Raw genomic sequence first — 21,412 nt, forward strand, 5'->3', positions numbered from 1 at the left:
TAATCAGATCAAGCATAAAAGTGCACATGATAACCATCCAGTCAAGATCGTCAATTGTGTGTCATCTAATAAAAAGAAATTCTTCTCAGTTCTTACCAAAATTGAAGAACACCTTGCCATTGTCAAACATGCGAATTGAATGATTGGTTTGACAACAAACTGATCCGTGCATAATATATAGCGTTGACTTGTCATGCTACATATATTGTTGGATTTAATCCTTGTCGTAGGCCTCGGGGACTCGTTTCAGGCCAGTGCGGAAGGAAGGAGTTTGTATACGGCAATAACGTCATTCGTATGTGTGCAGAGTTCGAGTCGGAATCGAATCGTTTGATGGCACAATTCGTGTTAGGATTCAGAGTTAGCAGGTCGCTATAAATATGAGTTGTAATCTCTAAATTGTAAGCAAGACACAGAGTCGTGCAAGTCACAAGTTGAATAGAGTCTAAAATTTCCTCCGGAGAATTTGTGCCTTGTTTTATTGTTCTCGTCGAGATACGCGAGTTCGTTTTTGCTGAGTAGTACGTGACTCAGGAATAGCTGGGCGTTGCTGGTCGATTGGTGTGATCGAGAGCAGCACGTACACAACGGATAGCCAGACTGGTCGTGGTCTAGCATGTACGACTGGTCGCTCGGGTGGTTGAAAAGACTGGTCGCTTGCATTGTCGCGAATCCAAAGTGGTCGCGCACGTGATCCAATGGTCAGACCCAACATCTATTATCAGAGCTTGTAGTGCGTAGCACTGACCGTGAAGATGTCGATCGTTCCTCAAGGCGAGGTGCCACGGGAGAGCGGTGGTGGGCCGTTCCTGTACCCGCAGTTGATGACGACGAACTACACAAGCTGGGTGATTCACGTGAAGGCGATGATAGAAGATCAAGGCGTCTGGGAGGCAGTCGAGCCAGCGGCCGATGCGGCCGTCGACGAGAAGAAGGACAAGAAGGCGAGATCACATCTCTTTCAAGCGCTCCCGGAGGATCTCCTGATGGAGGTGGCAAGGAAGAAAACTGCGAAGAAGGTCTGGGATTGTCTCAAGACAAGGCTCGTTGGCGCGGATCATGTTAAGAACGTGCAACTTCTAACGTTGAAGAGCGATTTCAATGCCATGTGCATGCAGGAGGGAGAGAGCCCAGACCAGTACGCCGGAAGGATCAACAGCATGCCCGTCAGGTACGCAAACCTAGGGGAGACACTCGACGATGCTGCATTGGTCAAAAAGTTGTTCGACACCATGCCGAATTGATTCCTGAGTGTGATCGCTAGAATCGAGCAGTTCTACGACCTCGACAAGATGTTGTTCAAGGAAGTAGTGGGGCGTCTTAAGGCGTTTGAAGAACGTACTCATCACGTGCATCCGGTGGAAATAGCATCGGTGATAGGCAACTTCTGTTCACTCAGGCCGAGTGGCAGACATGATAGAAGAAGGATGGTGGCAACTCCTCATCAAGCAACAAGGGCAAATCCCACCTTGCTGCAGATAGCAGCAACCGCGACCAGGGTGGTCGTGGACGCGACAGAGGCTGTGACAGAGGTGGTCGCAGTGGGATGTCGCGTAATGACAAGGAGAGCGGCTCGGGCAGCAGTCGCCGCAACAAGAGCCACATCAAGTGCTTCAACTGTCACAAGATGAGGCACTATGCGAATGGGTGCAATGCACTAAAGAAGAAGGAAGAGGAGACACATCTCACTCGTGCTGACGACACCGAGCCGACCCTGCTACTTGTGGTGTAAGAAAAGCCAGCGTAAGAACAGTAGCACCAGCGGGGAGCTGTGCTGTTGAATGAGGAGAAATTGAAGCTGGAACTACGCGACACAACGGAAGGAGGCTCCATCTCTGAGGTCTGGTACCTGGACAATAGGGTCAGTAATCACATGACCGGTGACAAAGAGAAGTTCAGAGAGCTGGACGAAGGTGTCATTGGCAAGGTGAAGTTTGGGGATGGCTCCACGGTACAGATCATGGGCTTAGGGTCTATTGTGTTTAGCTGTAAGAACGGCGACCAGTGGCTGTTGCAGGAGGTCTACTACATTCCAAGACTGTGCAGCAACATCACCAGCCTTGGGCAACTTACCGAAGTCAGACAAAAGGTGATCATAGATGCTGAACATCTACGTGTGTATGATAATAGTCCTACACAGTTGCTGATGAAAGTGAGGCGAACTCCAAATCACCTCTACAAGATCGAGCTGCACCAAGCAATGCCGGTATGTCTCTTAACCAGCCTTCAAGACCTAGCGTGGTTGCGGCATGCGAGACTCGGACATGTCAACTTCATTGCTATGAAGATGCTCATCGGCAAGGGGATGGCGGTAGGAGTGCCGCCAATCACACACCCGAATGAGTTATGTCAAAGGTGTTTGCTGGCAAAGCAGGCGAGGTAGCCGTTTTCGGCAGCAGCAAATTTCAGGTCGGAGAAGCCACTAGAGCTGCTACATGCTAACCTTTGCAGGCTGATCACACCTTCGACTCTTGTCGGTAATAGTTACTTCATGTTAATTGTTGATGATTACTCACGGTGGATGTGGGTGTTCATGATCAAGTCGAAGGACCAAGCTTGCTCCATGTTCAGAAAGTTCAAGTTGCAGGCTGAGAACACGAGCAGGCAACGCATCAAGACATTGAGGACTGATCGCGGTGGCAAATTCCTCTCTGTTGAGTTCACTCAGTTATGCGAGGAGGCCGAGATCAAACGGCACCTCACTGCGTCATACACCCCACAACAAAACGGCATGGTGGAGCAGAGGAATAGGACCGTGATGGCGATGGCGAGGTCCCTCCTCAAGAGCATGAACGTGACTGGAAGGTTTTGGGGGTAGGTGGTGCGGCACGTGGTGTATTTGTTGAATCGTCTACCGACAAAGGCGCTGGATGAACGCACCCATTCGAGGCTTGGAATGAAAGGAAGCAGCATTTGTAGCATCTTCATGTGTTCAGCTGCATTCCACACACGAAGGTGACAACACCATTTTTGAAGAAGCTCGACGACCGAAGCCAACCGATGGTGTATCTTGGCATCGAAGATGGCTGTAAGGCGCATCGTCTCTTTGATCCAAGGTGCGGGAAAATTCATGTAAGCCATGATGTTAAATTCAATGAAAGCATGGAATGGAGCTGGTGTACAAGAATATGTGACAAAGAACCGTCTGATTTCGATGTTGAGGAGGCAATTAGCATTGAGTCGCTGGTGGGCGGTACTATGCCACTCGTGGGTGGTCCGGCAGGTGTGCCAACGCCCACGACACATGATGATCAAGCTCCTTCGTCGACTCCACTGGCCGGTGAGGTGATGCCGGAAGGGCCAGTAACCAGGAGACATGCTGCGGCACGCACGATAGTCGTCTCTCCAAAACCCCCCACAAATCTAGTGGTGTTGCCAGCACCTGAAGTGCCGATGGATGATCGAGCCACACCACTATCGAGCAGGAGCAGCAGCACAGATGAGGGCCCTGTGCGCTACAGGCACATCAACGACATCATGAGAGATTCTCCAAGGGTGGATCTCGATGAAAACTTGGAAGCGGAGGCCATGCTCATAGCGACAGAGGAGCCGTCTTGCTATCTTAAGGCTGCTGGACAGCAAGTCTGGGAGGACGCTATGGCCACGGAGATCGAGTCCATAGAGAAGAATGACACATGGACTCTCACAACGCTACCAGCTGGTCACAAGACGATTGGATTCAAATGGGTTTACAAACTGAAAAGAACTCAGATGGAGATGTGATCAAGCACAAGGCAAGGTTGGTCGCGAAGGGCTATGTGCGGTGGCAAGGAAACAATTTCGAAGAAGTGTTTGCGCCGGTGGCTAGGCTGGACACCGTACGTGTCATCCTTGCTGTTGCAACCAACCGAGGTTGGCAAGTTCATCATTTGGATCTCAAATTGGCATTCTTAAATGGTGAGCTTGAAGAGGAAGTATACATGACCCAACAGGAGGGTTTTATAGTGAAGAACAAAGAGCATCTTGTGCTCAAACTCAGCAAGACGCTGTATGGACTTCGGCAAGCACCACGGTCTGGGAATATCCAGCTTGATAGAACCTTAAAGCAACTTGGATTTGTGAAGTGTGCTCAAGATCACGCTATATACACAAGAGGAATAGGTTGACATGGAGTTATTGTTGGAGTATATGTTGATGATCTCATCGTGACAGGAGAAAGTCCAGAGGAGATCATGGAATTCAAGCAGCAGATGATGAGTGAGTTCGAGATGACCAATCTTGTATTGCTCAATTACTATCTAGGGATTGAGGTAACGCAAGAAGATGGTCCCTGGTCAATTCGGTATGCTGGATTGCAATCCCACAAAATTCCCCATGGAACAAAGGGCGCAGCTGCATAAGGATCCAGATGGACAACTGGTTAATGCAACTGAGTATCATTGCATCATTGGTTGCCTGGGGTATTTACTTCATACAAGACCTGACCTTTCTTTTGCTGTTGGAGTGGCAAGCAGATTGATGGAGATGCCTACGGTGATGCATCACAAGGTAGTGAAGCAGATTCTTCGGTATTTGAAGGGCACCGTGCATTATGGTATTGTGTATACTAGAGAAGGAGAAATAGAGATGATCACCGGCTACACTGATAGTGATCTGGCTGGTGACATGGATGACAGAAAGAGTGTTGGAGGTATGGCTTTCTACATTAATGATAGCTTGGCATCATGGAACTCGCAGAAGCAGAAAACGGTGGCTTTGTCTTCCTGTAAAGTTGAGTTTATAGTAGCAACGGCGGTGGCATGCCAAGCACTGTGGCTTAGAAGTCTGTTAGGGGAGCTGTAGGAGAAGAGCCCAAAACAGTCAAATTATTTATTGATAACAAATCAGCGATTGCTTTGATGAAGAATCCGGTGTTTCATGGCTGCAGTAAATACATTGACACCAAGTTTTGTTTCATCCGTTAGTGCGTTGAAGAAGGCCAGATTGAGGTAGATTTCATCTGCACGGAAGACCAGCGAGCTGATGCTCTAACAAAGGTATTGCCGGTGGTGAAGCTGGCAGTCATGTGACATCTTTTGGGAGTTCGTGATCTAGACCCACGACAAGATTAAGGGGGAGTATGTTGGATTTAATCCTTGTCGTAGGCCTCGGGGACTTGTTTCACACCAGTGTGGAAGGAAGGAGTTTGTATACGGCTATAGAGTCGTTCGTATGTGTGCAAAGTTCGAGTCAGAATCGGATCGTGGGATGGCACGATTCATATTAGGATTCGGAGTTAGCAGGACGCTATAAATATGAGTTGTAATCTCTAAATTGTAAGCAAGACACAGAGTCATGCAAGTCACGAGTTGAATAGAGTCTAAAATTTTCTCCAGAGAATTTGTGCCTTGTTTTATTGTTCTCGTCGAGATACGCGACTTTGTTCTCACTAAGTAGTACGTGACTCAGGAATAGCTGAGCGTTCCTGGTCGATCGGTGTGATCGAGAGCAACATGTACACAGCGAATAGCTAGACTGGTCGTGGTCGAGGACATACAACTGGTCACTCAAACTAGTCGCTCAGGTGGTCGAGAAGACTAGTCGCTTGCGTTGTCACGAATCCGGAGTGGTCGTGCACGTGATCCAGTGGTTGGACCCAACATATATATTCGAGCTTTCTACCAATTATACATTTTTGTGTGTTTATATTGTTCAGCCACTTTAGTGCTGACTATGTTAATCCCCATGTTTAAGAATTTGTAGACTAAAAAAACTATATATTTATATTGAACCAGATGGAGGCGGGCTAAAAACTCCTTACATTGCGATTACAGCACAGGTTCGTGTTCTTGTCAGAGTGGTAACAGAGTTGTGCCGATGGTAAGAATGCAATTAATTTTCATGAAATCGAAACGTGCAATGTCTTGGCTGATATATTTCTCCTTCTCTAGAACAACCAAAAAAAAGGTAGACTCGATTAATTTGTAGGAGTTTCCGTGCTCCGCTAATGTATTCGCTGCTCACAGGTTTTATGAAATTAACTAGAGTCGAGGAACTAATCCTTACCAGTACTCTCTAAAATTCGTAAAACCTCCTGGCCTCGCACTACTACAATGAGCATCAAAATAGGGCTCATAGCTAATATGTAAATTGCAAATTGCTTGCACAGTACTGCCACGCGAACTAACACATCAAAACAAGAAATATGGCAATAAGAAAGATGTATATGATACCAAGATGCTGTTTTCATTTTATCAGGATACACGACGTTGTATCTGCTTATGCAAACAAGGAATTGCAGTAGCATGGTGATTCTTTGGACATTTATTTGCATGTGCGTCGTGGTCTGAGACGAGTGTTGATTTTAGTGAGATCAATGCTAGCTGAGATTTCATAGATTGCATGAGACGCAAATTCGTGATTCAAAAATGGATCAATTAAAACTCATTGCACAAAAAAGGTCTAGCCATGTACAACGACATGGTGATACATTAGTGCTAAATGATAAGAGTTCTTTCTGCTCGGTAAATCATTTGGAGGAGAGGAATAAGGGGAAAAAAGATATTCGCATGTATGTCTCATCAACAAGTATTTTAGAGTCCTTGCAGGGGAAAAATGTGCTCCCACTGTTCGTAAATAAATGACGTTTTGAAATTAATATGGTGTATGTAACTTTGACTGCTAACTTTTACATGAAAATAATAATAATAAATTATAAAATTACAATATTGTAGGATATTTTTCATGACGAATCTATGTAAAAATCCAAATAGTCCATACATCAGTGGTCAAAGGTTATAGAGAGAGAGTTTGGACTGCAAGCTCTCTAGAATATCATACATTTACAAACAAAATTGAGTTTTTTTTAATGGAGGTGATAAATTGCAGTTATATAAATTAAGGCATGTTTGTGTAAACAGCGCAGCGATGTATTCTAACAATTCATTGAAACCCTTATCGGCCCAACCATTGCTAGCCTTCATTTGCATCAGTGTCAGCACCACATGCAACTTGCTATGCTCATCTTTACAGTTCGGGTAAACTGGTGTTTTAGAGTCCTCTATCATGCGCTAGTACTTTTGATGTTGTCTTTCAATGGTGAAGTCCCCCTCTCCATCGCGCAACATTTGTTCTATGCCTTCTTCATTGTTGCCAACAAAACTGTCCCGATCATCGTTCTCGACAAAAGTATCTTCAAATGCCGACATATCGAAGTCTTCGTTAGCCGTCGGATCGTTAACTCCGTCACCTTCGACTGTTGGTTGCCCTTCACGCCCAACATCTGCAAGTTCACCATGCTCAGTCCAACGGGTGTAGCTAGCCTTAAAACCCCTGCGAATCAAGTGTGCACGGATCTGCTCTATGTTTGAAAACTGCTTCTCATTCTTGCAGTTGACAAACGAACAACATATATAGTGCTCGTCACGCTTCCCTTTTGGCTTCTTGTACGCCACAGTAGACCTCAAAAAAGCCTCGATGCCAACAATGAACTCTGGCCCTCGTTCCTTGTACATCCATGACCGGTCTATCTGCAAATCATTATAATTAAACATATTGGACTTATAATCATTAAACATTTCAAAATATAGAACCTATTCATCAAATTACCTCACATCCTGATTGGTCCCTATTTGAGGGCCCATCTCCTTCCGGTACTTGGGCTGGGTCGGGGGACCCGCCTTCCAAAGGCTGCCGAGTCTGATTGCGACCCGTGGGTGGACGTGCCATCCCTACAACACAGTATTTTATGAACTGTACATGTTAAATTCAGTATGTTGATTAATTAACAGATGAAATTCATCGGATTATTATTAAAATTCATGACTTTAAAAATATACGCAATCCACATACCAGAAAATTAGAGCTAGATTTTAGAGACATTTTACAAATACCTCCCTAATTTTTTATTCTTTGGATGCCACTCGAATGACAGTTCTAGCGGTATTTTTGCAATTTTTGAATAGCAATAATGGTTCAACAAGTTGCAAAGTTGCAACTCGTTAAATCATCTACTAACAACTCTTGCTCATTTCAAATTTCAACACCAACTAACAACCACCTAAATTAACCTAGAGAAATCTAACAACTAAAATCCAACTAAGAATCAAATTTAGATCATCTCTATACATATAACAACGACAAAGTTGCAAAATTTACCTAAATTATATCTCAACTACATCTCTAAATCCATAACCATGGAACAAGCACCATCCATCATCAACCCTAGAGCAATTTACCAAGTAATCTATCCAAAAATGAAATATAGATCTCACTAACCTTAAAACAGTTGACTCCTCCAAATTTTGAAGGCTCCCACGCAAAAAAGAGAACCTTGAATCGCCAAAAAAATGGCAAGGAGGCACTGTAACACTGGGCTGCGGCGGTGGCGGCTCTGTTCTGGGTCGAGACGGGGAAGAAGATGGGCTATATATACTGTAGCAGGCTTTCAGTGCCGGTTTAAAGAGAAACCGGCACTGAAATACCACTATCAGTGTCGGTTCTTAACTCCAGGCCCTCGATCGCGGCCGGGAGTTTTAGAATCGGCACTGATACATCTTTCAGTACCGGTTCCTTTGAACCGGCACTGAAGGTGGCGACTATTATATGGGGTTCTGTAGTAGTGTGTCATTCTATGAGTCAAGGTGGAACACTAAAAAGTTTCTTTAGTATCGGAAAGTTTCTTTAGTATATATTGAGAAGACGTTCTCTTTCTTTTGAGGACTACATTAATTGGATATCATGAACAGGTAAGCGTAATTGTAGAAGGAAAAAATGACAGTAAAGTTGGTACGTTGCTAGGAGAGTCACAATGTTTAGGCTGGTATATATAGTATGGGATGAGCACATGACACCCCATTAAGTCAATTTTCCTCGAGACAATATAGATGCAAAGGTACTTTACCAAGTGTGACAAAGTTCAATTAATGTATGCCAAAATCTACAGCTTGCACTGATGTGTGAAATTCTATGACAAATGCAAAACATTTGGCCATTGTATGCAATGAGAAGAAATGTGATGACTCACCAGAGACCTGTTGGTCTTGAACACTAACATGCTCGAAACCTAATTTGTGTATGTATGCCCAAGTTCCATTAATATTATAGGTCCTTGCGTATCCCCTAATGCTTTGAAGAGGGCTCTATGATGTTGTCCATCGCTAAAAGCTCAGTTCCTATTTGTTCTCCTGATATTTCTATGCCTCTCTGCAATTTGATCTGATAAGCAGTTCCCAATTTGCATCTTTTTATCAACTTTATAACTAATATGGGACAAATCGTACTTACCAACAACAAGGCACATAGGCAAAATGAATACTTGAACAGTATTGTTGTTCTCAAATATCTGTAGGCCCACTTAATATAATTCTTTCATTTTCTGGCTTTTAGTGAAATGGTTTGAGATAAAAGATATAATTCCTAAATGACAGCAGGTAATGAGATCCATCGCGTGCATTTCAATTGAGTAACACAACAGTTGGGTACATCTGAAAAGTCATTGGAAGGCTAGGAGATCTGAGATAAAATATTAAAAAATAATTCCCAAAACATGATAAGGAAATAACAAGCTTTAATCTAACCTTGATAGATGATATGAGATTTAGCTTTTTTTTTTAATGAAAACAGTAGGGCAGAGTCTTACCGTGTTTATATGATATGAAAAATAAATTGTAAGACAAATTTATAACGGTAAAGAAAAACGAAAAACACAATATTAGGAACTGTATATCTAGCCACGCTTCAGCATTGAATATTATGTTTTTCCCTAATTAAGGATGTAAAATTTAGTCTTGGTGACAACTGCAGTTTCTTCAGTCCATATACAGAATTCATTCATCATACTACGTATACAGAATGGAGATTTCGTTACAATATTTAAGGGAAACGCGAGTATATACATGCATCGGAAATCTTACATGCAGCCTTAAAATTCGGCTTGCCAGTTCCTTCCAGTGCTATAGGTTCCATATTTGCAGTTACTTGCTTATTTAAGCAATGAAGCACCCAATTACTCGATGAGTGTCTTAAAGACACATACTCTACACCCTACCACTATCTTGTCACAGACATGCTGAGAGATTTTTGGTTCTTGTGGTGATCAGGGATTAAAATCGATAGAAGTGTTGCCCATATCGATAATTTAGTCAGCCATAAATTTGGAAAATAATCAGTCAAAACAGCCCAAAACTTTTCGGATACACTTCCAATTTTTTAGAAAAAAAGGTTTTTTGTGTGAAAGAAGATAGAAACAACAGGGAGATATATGAACTAGCTAGATATTGAATAATAGTAGTAATGTAGGCCTTTTAGGTGAGGGCGTGAGGCGAGGGAACAGCAGGTAAGAAAATTTTCCCTTCTTGTGATATATCTGAAATTCAGGTATTATGGAGTACTAGGTTGACAAACAGAAGCACTGACAGGAGTAACACAAATGCAGCCTTGTGGATACACTGCATGCAGAGCTAAGTGCTAATAAATCCGTATACTGAGTAACAAAAAGAATTATAATAACGTCGTAGCATAGCATGCAGTTCAGCCTGTCTTTATGTACGAATTCGTCCTATGAGGCGTGTGTTATGAGCGCTTTGAAACAAAAGAAAAAGAAACTAACCAAAATGTCAGTGTTCGACAGTGTGTCCTGATCGGTGATCATGAAGTGAAACTTTCTTCTGCAAGAGCTCTCCAGGTGTGTTTGCAACTTTGCATCAAGAAGCTAAGAGAAGAAGAGAGAGGGTACAGCCTTCATTACACTCACATAATTACATGAGATCTGAGGTGTATATATGGTGAGGCTGTACTCTCTCTCTTCTCCCTTTAGCCTTGATGAGTTTCAGCTCTCTCTCTCTCTCTCTCTCTCTCCGACAACCACTACACATTTTCCTCTCTAGTTAGCTCCCTCTTATCTCCATCTTTCTATCTGCTCGAGTGCTAGCACAGAGACTTGTGTCGCCCCTGGATCCCTCCTCCTCTTTTTATAGATGCTCGATTGCACATGACAATTAGCAAAGGACAGAGACAATAATTCACCTGAGTGAGTGCAAGTTGAAGGTTCCAGTGGCTGTGGTGATAACGTAGGCCATCCCAGCCTCCTGTGTTGTCACAGCCATCCAAAATGGTTGGCTTTCAAGGCACTACAGTTTCTGCTTTAATTTAGAGTGAGATCTACAGAGCAGCACTTTAATTTTTTACCTTTCCATACCCTACTGCCCTAATAAGAAGAACAAGACATCAACAATGAATTAGCTTCCAACTACTCATCAGTTGAAGCTCCTTAGAAGAAATAAGTTTTTTAAACAAAAAGAATCGATAGAAGTAGCTCAAAGTTCGCATACGGCGCTTACGGTCAATTATGCTGTTATGAATTGGCCCAGCGTGTTTCTACAGTCTTCTGGATGAAATAATAGTTTGAGTGCAACATCATTTAGAAAAGGTCATTACTCATGACACTAGCTACCTGGAAGGTAAACGAGATTCGAGACCTCAATATCAATCTAACAAACTAAGAACTGATTTTGAATCCAACTCTTGTATAAATTTAGGAAGATCACAAAAGCATAGTCTGCTGAGCCACTTTAAGTTTTCTAAACTTTCAAATATTAAGTTTTGTTTAAAAAAATCAATTTTATAATGAGGAAATTGGATTATGTAACGTTCGACTATAACCATTTTTATATTTTGTGTCTTTCCTGAAAATTGCATGGACGCTTGTAATATTTTTTGTATGTTTATCTAAAATCATAGTATTTTTCTTGTAAATTTAGGAAAGTATTTATAATATATTTCACAATGCAACCTATGTATTATATATGAACATACTATTTAATGTTTTTCATTGACGTTTCCTTTTAAGAAATTATTGATATATTCTTGGGGGCTTGCAAACTGGATGTACTTTTTGCAAGTAATTTTCCAACTTCATATTTATAGCAAAAGCTCCTTGAAAAGGCAGTTTAAATTTTTTATACAAAATATGGGATTTCGTATTCTAGCTAGAGACATTATTTTTTGTGACAATTTAGACATCCCCTCAAAGTGAGACATTTTTAGGACACTTTCTAAATTCGCCAACAAGAATGCATGTACAAACAGATCGTGGTTTTTGTAGAGACTGGGTATCTTGAGAAGCTTGGTATTTAGACCCCGTTTGGATGTGTGCATCATTTCAGATTCTTGTTGTTTCTTGGTGAATATGTACCAAACAGTGAAAACCGTTAAATGTTTCTAATAGAATCGGGCGAAACAATCCCTGGCCACTTAGAACAGCCGATAACCCATTTCTCACCGATTCAGCGCTCGCATTTTTTACCTCCCTGTGATGTTGTAGGTTATTTACCCACCTGCCACTAGTTATTTTTCCCCCACCAACTCCCTCCCGGCACTGCTGCCGACTCCATCCTAGGCGCCACATCCGCAACACACGTGTTGACGCCATTGATTTGCCGCATTGGGCCGTCACTACCGCTGCCGCCGCATCGGCCTGCCGCCGGCTGCCTGTTTTGCCACCCTCGCCAAGGTAAGGTTCGCATCTAACCACTGCCTTGTGCTTCTATTGTGTTGGACAAAGCAAATCGGCGCTTTGTCCTGTGCTTGTGCCCGCTGCCTTGTGTTGTGCTCCATGATTCTCCTTATAGAGTGAAGCCGAATGGTAAAAATACAAAAGTGAACCTTAGGAGTTTGTGCTATTGTTGTGCTTGTGCTGGATATTCAAGGTAGGCTTGTGCTTGTGCTGGTAATTGAAGATAAGTTTGTGCTTCTATTGTATATGAAAACAAAATGGCCCGTTGTGCTAGATTGGATTAGTGACAATGGTGTTATAATTTGTTTTAATATGTTTGTCAATGCTAAGTGCTATAATATGTTGATCTGTAGATGGTTGAGGCTGATTGGTCTGAAGAGAACACTAGAGTTGTTTGTAGATTGTTTGCTGAACTAGTTAGGTGTGGAAATAGTTCGAGCACCCATTTGAACAATGTAGGGTACAAAAGTGTGATTGGCAAGTTTCATGAGGAGACGAGCATTTTGTACAATAGAGGCCAGTTTAAGAATAAATGGGCAAAATTGAAGGCACAATATACTGCTTGGAAGGATTTGTTGAAGCAAACTAGTATAGGTTGGGATGAAAAGAAGGGGACAGTTCGCACGAACAACGATAGGTGGAAGAAGATGAGAAAAGTAAGTTTGCAAGCTGTAATTTATTTGTTCTTTTCATGCTTCGACCAATAATAAATGTATAACATATACATACATGTTTTCAGGAAATTCCCGAATGTGGCAAGTTTAAAGAGAAGAGACTTCAAAATGAAGATGAGTTGAAGATTATGTTTGAAGACCTTCGTAATACAGGTGATGACCACTTTTGTGCTTCATCAGGTTTAATTCCTCAAAGTCCTAATGGTGTCTTGAATGGTGGTGATGAGGAGGCTGAGTTAGATGATGACAGTGAGCCAGAAGAAATAACATCAAGTGGCAAGGGCAAAGGCAAGAGACATTGTGGTGACGACAAAGACAAGGAAAAAGAGCGAAGACAAGTGGAGGCGAGTGGATAAAAGACCAAATTAGTAAATTTGTATCCTTAAATGAGAGGTCCACAACTTCTGTTGAGTTCATGGCAAGAAGGCAGGACAACTCAGGGTGTTCCATCATGCTATAGAACATGATATACAAGTCTTTCCACAACCTTTTCTAGGTAAATTTATTGCTATCTTCCTTCCCTTTCTTTCTTGCTACTTTCAAATTATTGATTTCTTTCTTGTTTATTTAGGAAAATATTATGCTGTCGATGCTGGTTACCCAAACAGACTAGGATACTTATCACCATATAAAAGATAAAGATACCATGTTCCTGACTGGAGAAGGGATGTCGCTCCTTCTAGTGAGTAAGAGGTATTCAAATATTTGCACTCAAGTCTTCGTAATGTCGTTGAGTGCACTTTTGGCATATAGAAGATGAAGTGGAGGATACTTCTTAAGATGCCTACTTATCTGATGAACAAACAATAGATGATTGTGGCAGCTACCATGTGTCTCAAAATAACTTCATTCGTGAAAATCATGCACTTGATAAACATTTTCGAAGATGTGATAAGGATTTGGATTACATGCCCACAATACCTCGAAGATATGTAAGGCATCAACCCTCTCAAAATTCATCCAATGCGTCTACGTCCAATGCAAATGACATTAATATGGACAGATTTCATGATGATCTTGCGAAAGCAATTATGGAATCTAGGTCATAGATCAATTTATCATTTTGTAATGTTATTTTAGAAGCACGTATTTTTGGTACCGCTCATATTTTTAATGGTCAAAAAGCGGGCCAATTATTCTGTTATGAGATAATTATGGATACATGTATTTTTTTAACCTCATTTGCCATGTTAAAATATACTGAAAATCATCACAAATATCGTTGGTCAATTCCAACACTTCCTTCTCTTTCCAGAATCTGAATCTAGACAGCTAGCCAAATGGTTTCAACAAGTGATTCTGATTCATCAGAGAAACGTTTCCAGGAGAATCTGAATCCGAAATGTTTCTACTTGAATCTGGATCCCTACCAAACGCGCCCTTAACTAACAATCAAAGTATGGATTTTTGTAGTTGTCGTTTGGCCCAAGTTATTATGGGATACATTGCTCGTCTAGATTACTTCTATTCATGTTTTAAATGTCTTTATTATGAGGTATTTATACCTCACGATTAAATGATTTTTCGTGTTTCTCCTCAAATTATGCAACATTAAATTTGTGATTCTCATGTGTCACCATAAGAGATTTGATCAGAGAATTATTTAATATAAAATGTCTAAGAGGTATCAACTAGGATTTCCAATTTATAGGCTTTATGTAGATCAAACTTACGTACCTAAAAGATGTAAGCATTGACTAAAGCCATGCACAAACTAGCAAAACTGTGAAAAGAAAACAAGATCTTACAGCTCAGGATTAAATGGGACAAACACATCAATAAAAATAACATCAAAATCGACATGAAATCTTGAAAAATCTAGCTACGAAATGATCTCCATGGCTTTGATCTGAACAAAAGAATCCTTTGAGACATCAAAACTAGACACAATTAGCTATTTAATGCAAAATAGAGTCATGTAGTTTTTCCAAAAATGAAAATTGAACTTCATACGTATACACTGCTGGAAACTGGAATATCCGGCAAAAAACCGTGGAGAAATTAAATAAAAGCATAACTCGATACGTATGATATATATCATTTGGACAGCTTGTGTCAGGTACATACGGAAACTCTCAAGTACATCTTCCTCTCACTACCAGAATCCAGACCTTAGATGATGGCTGATATTAAACTTCATGTCACTCGATCGACTATAGACGACCTGTCAGGAAAATGCTGCAGCGCCGACATCCATCATTAAAGGAAATATCAGGTGCTTGTCTATCCTCTCCATTGTACCATCCATTCATTTCAACTTTACTTAGGTCATCTTGCCTTGGTTCAATTCCGATATTTACGCATGAGCTTAATTAGCTGAGGCACCCCTGGGTGTCGGCAAAGCTCAGTGCATGTGCCCATTCCGGGGGGCCTGGCATGCATGGCCATGGCCTGTTCTAGTGGCAACAGTTATCAACCCCACTGTGGCCTGTTTACTCATTGGCAGTACACAGTGCACATGAGCATGCAGTCCTAGCGATGAGCAGGAAGTCTAGCTAGCTTTAGAGCCATGATATATACATGCATGCTTATATTGCATGCATATTGCAAGGCTCTGCCATGTGCAGATGGGTCCTATGATGCAGTGGTGCTTTTCGTGCTTTTGTCATTTCTCACTGGTCGTCTCATTGCATTGCTGCATTGTATGAATCCATGTATCATGAGTGTGTTGCGTTTCTTGGATGGCATTTTGTAGAGTTGTATCATATAGTCTAGCTGAGTGGAAGTAGTCTGAGTTGAGTCAAATTTATTGAAAAGAAGAATGTTTGGTTGTTTGTATTTATCTAGATAGGTTGAGCTGAGTTTATGTTTTGTTGATCAAATTTAAGACCGTATGAACGGATGCAAGAGTTACGATTGTGATTGGTTGCTCGCACAAATATGCATAATTTTATGATACTGATAAATGGGTCTACCTTCACGAGTGGATGCAGAAGCCTACATTAATCCATCAGGTCAGGATGAAGGAGTATATTTGCATCCATCGGCCCAGACTAGAATAGTGGATGCGAACAATAAAACAATCTTATCTGAGATTATACACATCCACCATATCAGTCTGAGGAAAATTTAGGCAACCAAATACACCCCATATACGCATCCACATATTTAATTAGGGTATGCTAGTGAGCTACACTTTGTTTGTTGGAGCCAAATGCATGCCCCCCCCCCCCCCCTGAATTTGGATACTATACATACAGTAGGGGCCAAAGCTAGGAGCAGAAGGTCAAAAGCAAGGCTCCGAAACAACACTATATATACATACTGGCAAACTATATGTTTCAACTCTTTATCACAAGGATGAATATATCAAGAAATGCCAGGGATTCTACTTTCGGCGCACCAAAGAAATTTTACATGAGAAAATCATTCTATTATCTCATTAGCTATAAATAAAGTTCATGTCTACGCTACTACAGAAAGTGTCATCCCTACCTCCCTTTCATACTAGTTTAGAAATAACCGGCAGTGATAATACTTATCTCTGTTGGCTCATATTCCAAACCGGCAGTGATAATATTTATCACTGTTGGTTCATATTGTCACTGACGGAGCAATAATTGAATGAAGACAAACCAGCGGTGTTAATTATTATCACTGCTAGTTTGTATTCCAAACTGGCAATGATAATTTTCTATAAATAGAGCATGTCTCTCTCAGCCACCCCACATCAACTTCGCTTCCAATCTCCAGAAGCCACTTCCGAGGGGTAGTGGCAGTCGAAGTGATGCGGTGGTCACCGTCGTCACCATGGCCGCCTCTACCCCTTGTGCCCAGCTTCCACGTAGCCACCTCGCCATCCCTGAGTCTGTAGCCACAACGCCGTCTCACGAGCCAACTTGCAACCATCCTCGTTTTCCCTTGAGCCCTCGCCGTCCTTGAACCTTTTGCCATCTTTGAGCCCATCATCGTGTATGAAGCCTGCCGCGCCAAACTCGTCATCTAACAAGACCAACAGCTCATCTCCCGATCCCATAGCCACATTTCCTCATCTCCCCGGCTAAACGATTGGCTATGTTTGAGCGTTAATGATTGTGGCAATAGGTAGATCTAAATAAATGGCAAAAATCACATCCGCTTCAAGATGATTGTGCTTTTGCTATTCGTTTCGACTTACCATTGTCACTGTGAATGTAGATTTAAATATTGCCATTCGTTTAAGCTAGATTATGGTAATAGACAAATCTAAATAAGTGGTAGAAAATACATTTTTTTCAAAATGATTGTGTTTTCACCATTCATTTAGATGTATTATTGTCACTTGAATACGGCAAGATGTAAAATGACATTTTGCCATTCATGTAGATATAAAATACTCTACCACGAATATTTCAACATGGGTCTATGTCTCAGGCTCGAGGCAGATCCACATGCTGAAGAGTTTGTAGTAGAGTATTTTTGCATATGTAGATAGATTATCAATGTTGGTACAATGCTACAACCGGCAGTGATAATCCATGATTATCATTATTGCTAATTTATTGTCAGTTTAAAATTAGTAGTAATGCCAGTTTTGAACCGGCAGGGATGATATTTTGTAGGAGTGGTATCACACATTTGTTTGGGCTTCATTCATGTGGGCATGCCTCCTGAGTTCATTGATTCCGCAAAACCTTGTATTCTAATTTGCGGTGGCTGCTGGGCGGACGGTGGGCGAGGCCATGCATGACAAGACGCAAGATCTAGCGCACCGCCGGCCGGTCACAGACTTTTGGCCGGCTAGCCATGTGAAGGACTGGGGCGACAACGAGATGCAGATGATCGACGGCAGCATGCATGCAGTAGGGATATGCAAGTGGCCTCGGTCGGCTCAGACGGCCAGAGCAATTGCATTGACACATTTTAGTCATTTTTTGTCAACCGCATATACAAGATATTCCACCAATTCAGTGAAAATGGAGGTCTAGATGAGTGGTGTGAATTTTGGTTCCGCTTACTTTTATAATTACCTTGTATCCTTAAGCCAGGTTGATCGTTGCCGTGATAAGTCAACAACACTACTACGTAACCATAGTAATTCGAAAACATGTTTATCATATTGCAGGCCATTTGACCCGGTCAATATACCCTACCATGTGCCAACTGCCCAGCTGTTGCACCAAGCAACCAAGCAATATATATATATATATATATATATATATATACACACACACACTAACTACATGAAAACATATTAAGAAGACACAATTGAGTGACGAGTCATTCTACGACCCATCACTTATATAGACTCGGGTCGGGATCAGACCTTAACCTATCACTGATAATAGATCATCAGTAACATGTAATAATGTTACCCATCACTTATCACATTGGTAATGGGTCAGAACTATACCCATCATTTATTACCTGGTCATAAGTAATGAGTCTCCCTGCAGCAGTCATAAGTGACGGGTCTCCCCGCAACAGTCATAAGTGACGGGTCATGTTACGATCTATCACTTATGACCGGTATAGGTGGCATGTTATATTGTGACCCGTCACCGGTGATTTAGCTAAGTTATAAGAGCTGACCATCTACTATGCGCGTAGAACAGACTCAACAGTACTGTGGTACAATAAATTTGGCGATTTTGTTCGATTCACCAGAGACTCTCCAATATCTTATTGATTTAAAGTTTGAATTGTTGCTAGGTCTTTGAAGGTTTGCATCTCCCCTTTTCCTCCTCTAACCCCTATTTAATCTTGTTTTTTCTGCTTTGAGTTGTAATCGACCATTTTGCATCTTTATCTAAAATCTTAGTACAAATGAGTTGTATTTATGTTAGATTTGATACTAGGTTTGCCCGATTTACCGCAAGATGTCACATATCTAGTGTAATTGTATGGAATTTTTAATCACATGCTTAATCACGTAATTAAGGTAATGGTTAATGAAGAATGAATGTTTTTACATTGCAGATGGTGAATAGAAGTTGGATGTACCTAGAGACCTAGACTTGTCTGGAGTACATGAGTGGGGTGAAGTATTTCATGAGTACTGCTTTGACGGATAAGAAAGATCATGGTAAAATGACAATGTATTGTCCATTTTGCAATTGCAAGAATGACAAAAAGTTCTCAAAACCAGATAATATCCATGCACACTTTATCATACGTGGATTTAAAGATAATTATACATGTTGAAACAAACATGGTGAGAAAGGCCTTAATGAAGATGGATTGGGACCTCCATGCCAACAGTGTGCATCAAGGACTTACACCCGGTGGTATGGATCATGATCTCAGGAATGAGGACATATTAGGTTTGAATGATAATGATCTCGAGGATTTTGTGAAGAATGTGGACTAGATAGTACGGGATGTTGAGCGGCACGATGAGTATAATAGTGGTGAGTTTGCTAAATTCTAGGAATTTGTGCGAGATTCCAAGGTGCCCCTTTATCCAAATTGTAAGGAGAAGTACACGCAGTTATTTGGGGACTTAAAAGCTTCTACAGCTGAAGGCAACTCATGGTTTGACTAACAAGAGTTTCGAAGCATTACTGGATCTGCTAAGGGACATGCTATCAGAGGGGAACTTGGTGCTCGAAGGCGCCTACGACTTGAAGAAGATAATTTGTACTTTAGGACTAGAAATAGAAAAATATATGCAAGTAAGCAGGATTGTATTTTGTTTCATGGAGAGTATGCAAAGCTGGATCAATGCCCCTTTGTGGAACCCATCGATACAAGCGTAGAAATGACGGCGGTGATAGGGATGGAGGCAAGAAAAGTAAAGGGCCTCCTAGGAAGGTGGTGTGGTATTTTTCTGTAATTCCCTATCTGAAGTGTTTTTTTGTTAACAGAAAGGAGGCACAATTAGTGCGTTGGCATAAAGAGGTTCGTAAGAACGACACAACGATATGGCACCCAACGAATTCCGCTTAGTGGCAAACCATTGATTCCATATTTGGTTGGTTCGTTGAAGAATTGAGAAATATTAGATTTTCTATAAGCACATATGGCATGAATCCATTCGGTAACATGAGTACCTCACGTAGCACCTGGCATGTTATATTATTGATCTACAACCTTCCACCCTGGCTTTGTAACAAGTGGAAATACATTATATTGTCAATCTTAATATCAGGACCGAAACAACTTGCCAACGATATCGATGTGTACCTCAGGCCTTTAGTCTATGATCTTAAGAAACTTTGGTCGGAAGGCATCAAGATTTGGGATCAATACAAGCAAGAGTACTTTACCTTGCATGCCATGTTGTTCGTCACCATCAATAATCTGCCAACACTTGCAAAAGAAAAGATGAAGCTTACCACCATTGCTTAGATGACACATGCAGTTTGAGGTTGAACAACTAAAACAAAATAGTGTACATGCGGCATCAACGTTTCCTTCTTAGGAAGCACCCGTACCGAAACATGGATAAGCAGTTCGATAGCACACGGGAGAAAGCATTACCTCCAAGTTATTTCAGCGGGGAAGATGTCCACAATCAGGTTAAGAGTTTTAATGTTGTCCTTGGCGAGCAAAAACAATCCTCCAAGGATGATGAACAAAAAGGAATGTGGAACCAGAAATCAATACTATTCGAGCTAGAGTATTGGAAAAAATTAGATGTTTGCCACTCTATTGATAACATGCATGTAAAGAAGAATATTTGTGAGAGTCTGATCGGTACATTGCTCTAAATGAAGGAAAAAGGAAAGGATCATAAGAACTTATGAGATAACCTTGAAGAAATGGGCTTAAGGCCGGAGCTCCATGCACATGATACGGATAAAGGAAAACACCTACCCTCAATAGCTATCACTCTCTCCAAGAAGGAGAAAAAAGAATTCTATGAGTTCTTGCACAGTGTGAAAGTTCCCTCTGGTTACTCGTCCAACATTACAAGAGTTATTTCAGTGAAAGGGCTGAAAATAAATTTCAACATGATGAAGTCCCATGATTGCCATTTGATGATGACCTTATTACTTGCGGTAGCTATTAAGAACATCCTCCTAATTAAGGTTCATGAGACTATCATGAGTCTGTGTTTTTTCTTCAATGCAATTGAACTTGCTCGATCTAGACATGCTGGAGGAGCTAGAAAAAAGACACTTTGAGACTATATGTATTCTTGAGGTGTATCTCCCACCATCCTTTTTCGATATCATGGTACATCTCACTGCTCACCTTGTGAACGAGATACACTACGTTGGCCTCGTGTTCCTACATCACATGTTTCCATATGAGAGATATATGGGTGTTCACAAGTCGTACGTAAGGATTCGAGCATTTCTTGAGGTATGCATCGTGCACGGTTACGCGACGGAGGAGGCATTAGAGTGGTCTATTGATAACATTGACCCAATAACACAAT

At 41.5% G+C, this 21,412-nt stretch overlaps 5 protein-coding genes across 5 annotated transcripts; 4 read left to right on the forward strand and 1 right to left on the reverse strand.

Annotated features, from left to right (window-relative positions):
• The first annotated feature begins 755 nt into the window (after window positions 1-755).
• Window positions 756-1,732, forward strand: LOC133923076 (uncharacterized). Its single transcript, XM_062368528.1, has 3 exons — window positions 756-1,171; window positions 1,265-1,338; window positions 1,479-1,732. The coding sequence occupies exons 1-3, from the start codon at window positions 756-758 to the stop codon at window positions 1,730-1,732; spliced, it is 744 nt and encodes a 247-aa protein (XP_062224512.1).
• Window positions 1,733-1,873: 141 nt separating this feature from the next.
• Window positions 1,874-2,818, forward strand: LOC133923077 (uncharacterized). The gene is made up of 3 exons (XM_062368530.1): window positions 1,874-2,206; window positions 2,288-2,379; window positions 2,485-2,818. Exons 1-3 carry the CDS (start codon window positions 1,874-1,876, stop codon window positions 2,816-2,818), a joined length of 759 nt encoding a protein of 252 aa, XP_062224514.1.
• A 1,496-nt stretch (window positions 2,819-4,314) lies between these two features.
• Window positions 4,315-4,782, forward strand: LOC133923078 (secreted RxLR effector protein 161-like). Its single transcript, XM_062368531.1, has one exon. It carries the CDS (start codon window positions 4,315-4,317, stop codon window positions 4,780-4,782), a length of 468 nt encoding a protein of 155 aa, XP_062224515.1.
• A 1,491-nt stretch (window positions 4,783-6,273) lies between these two features.
• Window positions 6,274-10,841, reverse strand: LOC133922140 (uncharacterized). Its single transcript, XM_062367337.1, has 3 exons — window positions 10,529-10,841; window positions 7,528-7,649; window positions 6,274-7,448 (listed from the first exon to the last, which is right to left on the reverse strand). The coding sequence occupies exons 2-3, from the start codon at window positions 7,645-7,647 to the stop codon at window positions 6,990-6,992; spliced, it is 579 nt and encodes a 192-aa protein (XP_062223321.1). The 5' UTR covers window positions 7,648-7,649; window positions 10,529-10,841; the 3' UTR covers window positions 6,274-6,989.
• A 1,945-nt stretch (window positions 10,842-12,786) lies between these two features.
• LOC133923079 (L10-interacting MYB domain-containing protein-like) lies at window positions 12,787-13,463 on the forward strand. Its single transcript, XM_062368532.1, has 2 exons — window positions 12,787-13,089; window positions 13,173-13,463. Exons 1-2 carry the CDS (start codon window positions 12,787-12,789, stop codon window positions 13,461-13,463), a joined length of 594 nt encoding a protein of 197 aa, XP_062224516.1.
• Window positions 13,464-21,412: the final 7,949 nt, after the last annotated feature.

The sequence above is a fragment of the Phragmites australis genome, chromosome 6, assembly GCF_958298935.1.
Source record: "Phragmites australis chromosome 6, lpPhrAust1.1, whole genome shotgun sequence".
NCBI classification, from domain to species: Eukaryota; Viridiplantae; Streptophyta; class Magnoliopsida; order Poales; family Poaceae; genus Phragmites; species Phragmites australis.

What these genes read in the sequence shown, in the direction of transcription:
- LOC133923076 (XM_062368528.1), top strand. Translation starts at nt 756, where the DNA reads ATGTCGATCGTTCCTCAAGGCGAGGTGCCACGGGAGAGCGGTGGTGGG. An exon ending in ATCAACAGCATGCCCGTCAG is followed by an intron (nt 1,172 to 1,264) that starts GTACGCAAACCT and finishes TGTGATCGCTAG; the next exon opens with AATCGAGCAGTTCTACGACC. An exon ending in TCTTAAGGCGTTTGAAGAAC is followed by an intron (nt 1,339 to 1,478) that starts GTACTCATCACG and finishes ACCTTGCTGCAG; the next exon opens with ATAGCAGCAACCGCGACCAG.
- LOC133923077 (XM_062368530.1), top strand. Translation starts at nt 1,874, where the DNA reads ATGACCGGTGACAAAGAGAAGTTCAGAGAGCTGGACGAAGGTGTCATT. An exon ending in AGCTGCACCAAGCAATGCCG is followed by an intron (nt 2,207 to 2,287) that starts GTATGTCTCTTA and finishes ATTGCTATGAAG; the next exon opens with ATGCTCATCGGCAAGGGGAT. An exon ending in TTGCTGGCAAAGCAGGCGAG is followed by an intron (nt 2,380 to 2,484) that starts GTAGCCGTTTTC and finishes TGTCGGTAATAG; the next exon opens with TTACTTCATGTTAATTGTTG.
- LOC133923078 (XM_062368531.1), top strand. Translation starts at nt 4,315, where the DNA reads ATGGAACAAAGGGCGCAGCTGCATAAGGATCCAGATGGACAACTGGTT.
- LOC133922140 (XM_062367337.1), bottom strand. Translation starts at nt 7,647, where the DNA reads ATGGCACGTCCACCCACGGGTCGCAATCAGACTCGGCAGCCTTTGGAA. An exon ending in GGGACCAATCAGGATGTGAG is followed by an intron (nt 7,449 to 7,527) that starts GTAATTTGATGA and finishes AATGATTTGCAG; the next exon opens with ATAGACCGGTCATGGATGTA.
- LOC133923079 (XM_062368532.1), top strand. Translation starts at nt 12,787, where the DNA reads ATGGTTGAGGCTGATTGGTCTGAAGAGAACACTAGAGTTGTTTGTAGA. An exon ending in GGTGGAAGAAGATGAGAAAA is followed by an intron (nt 13,090 to 13,172) that starts GTAAGTTTGCAA and finishes ACATGTTTTCAG; the next exon opens with GAAATTCCCGAATGTGGCAA.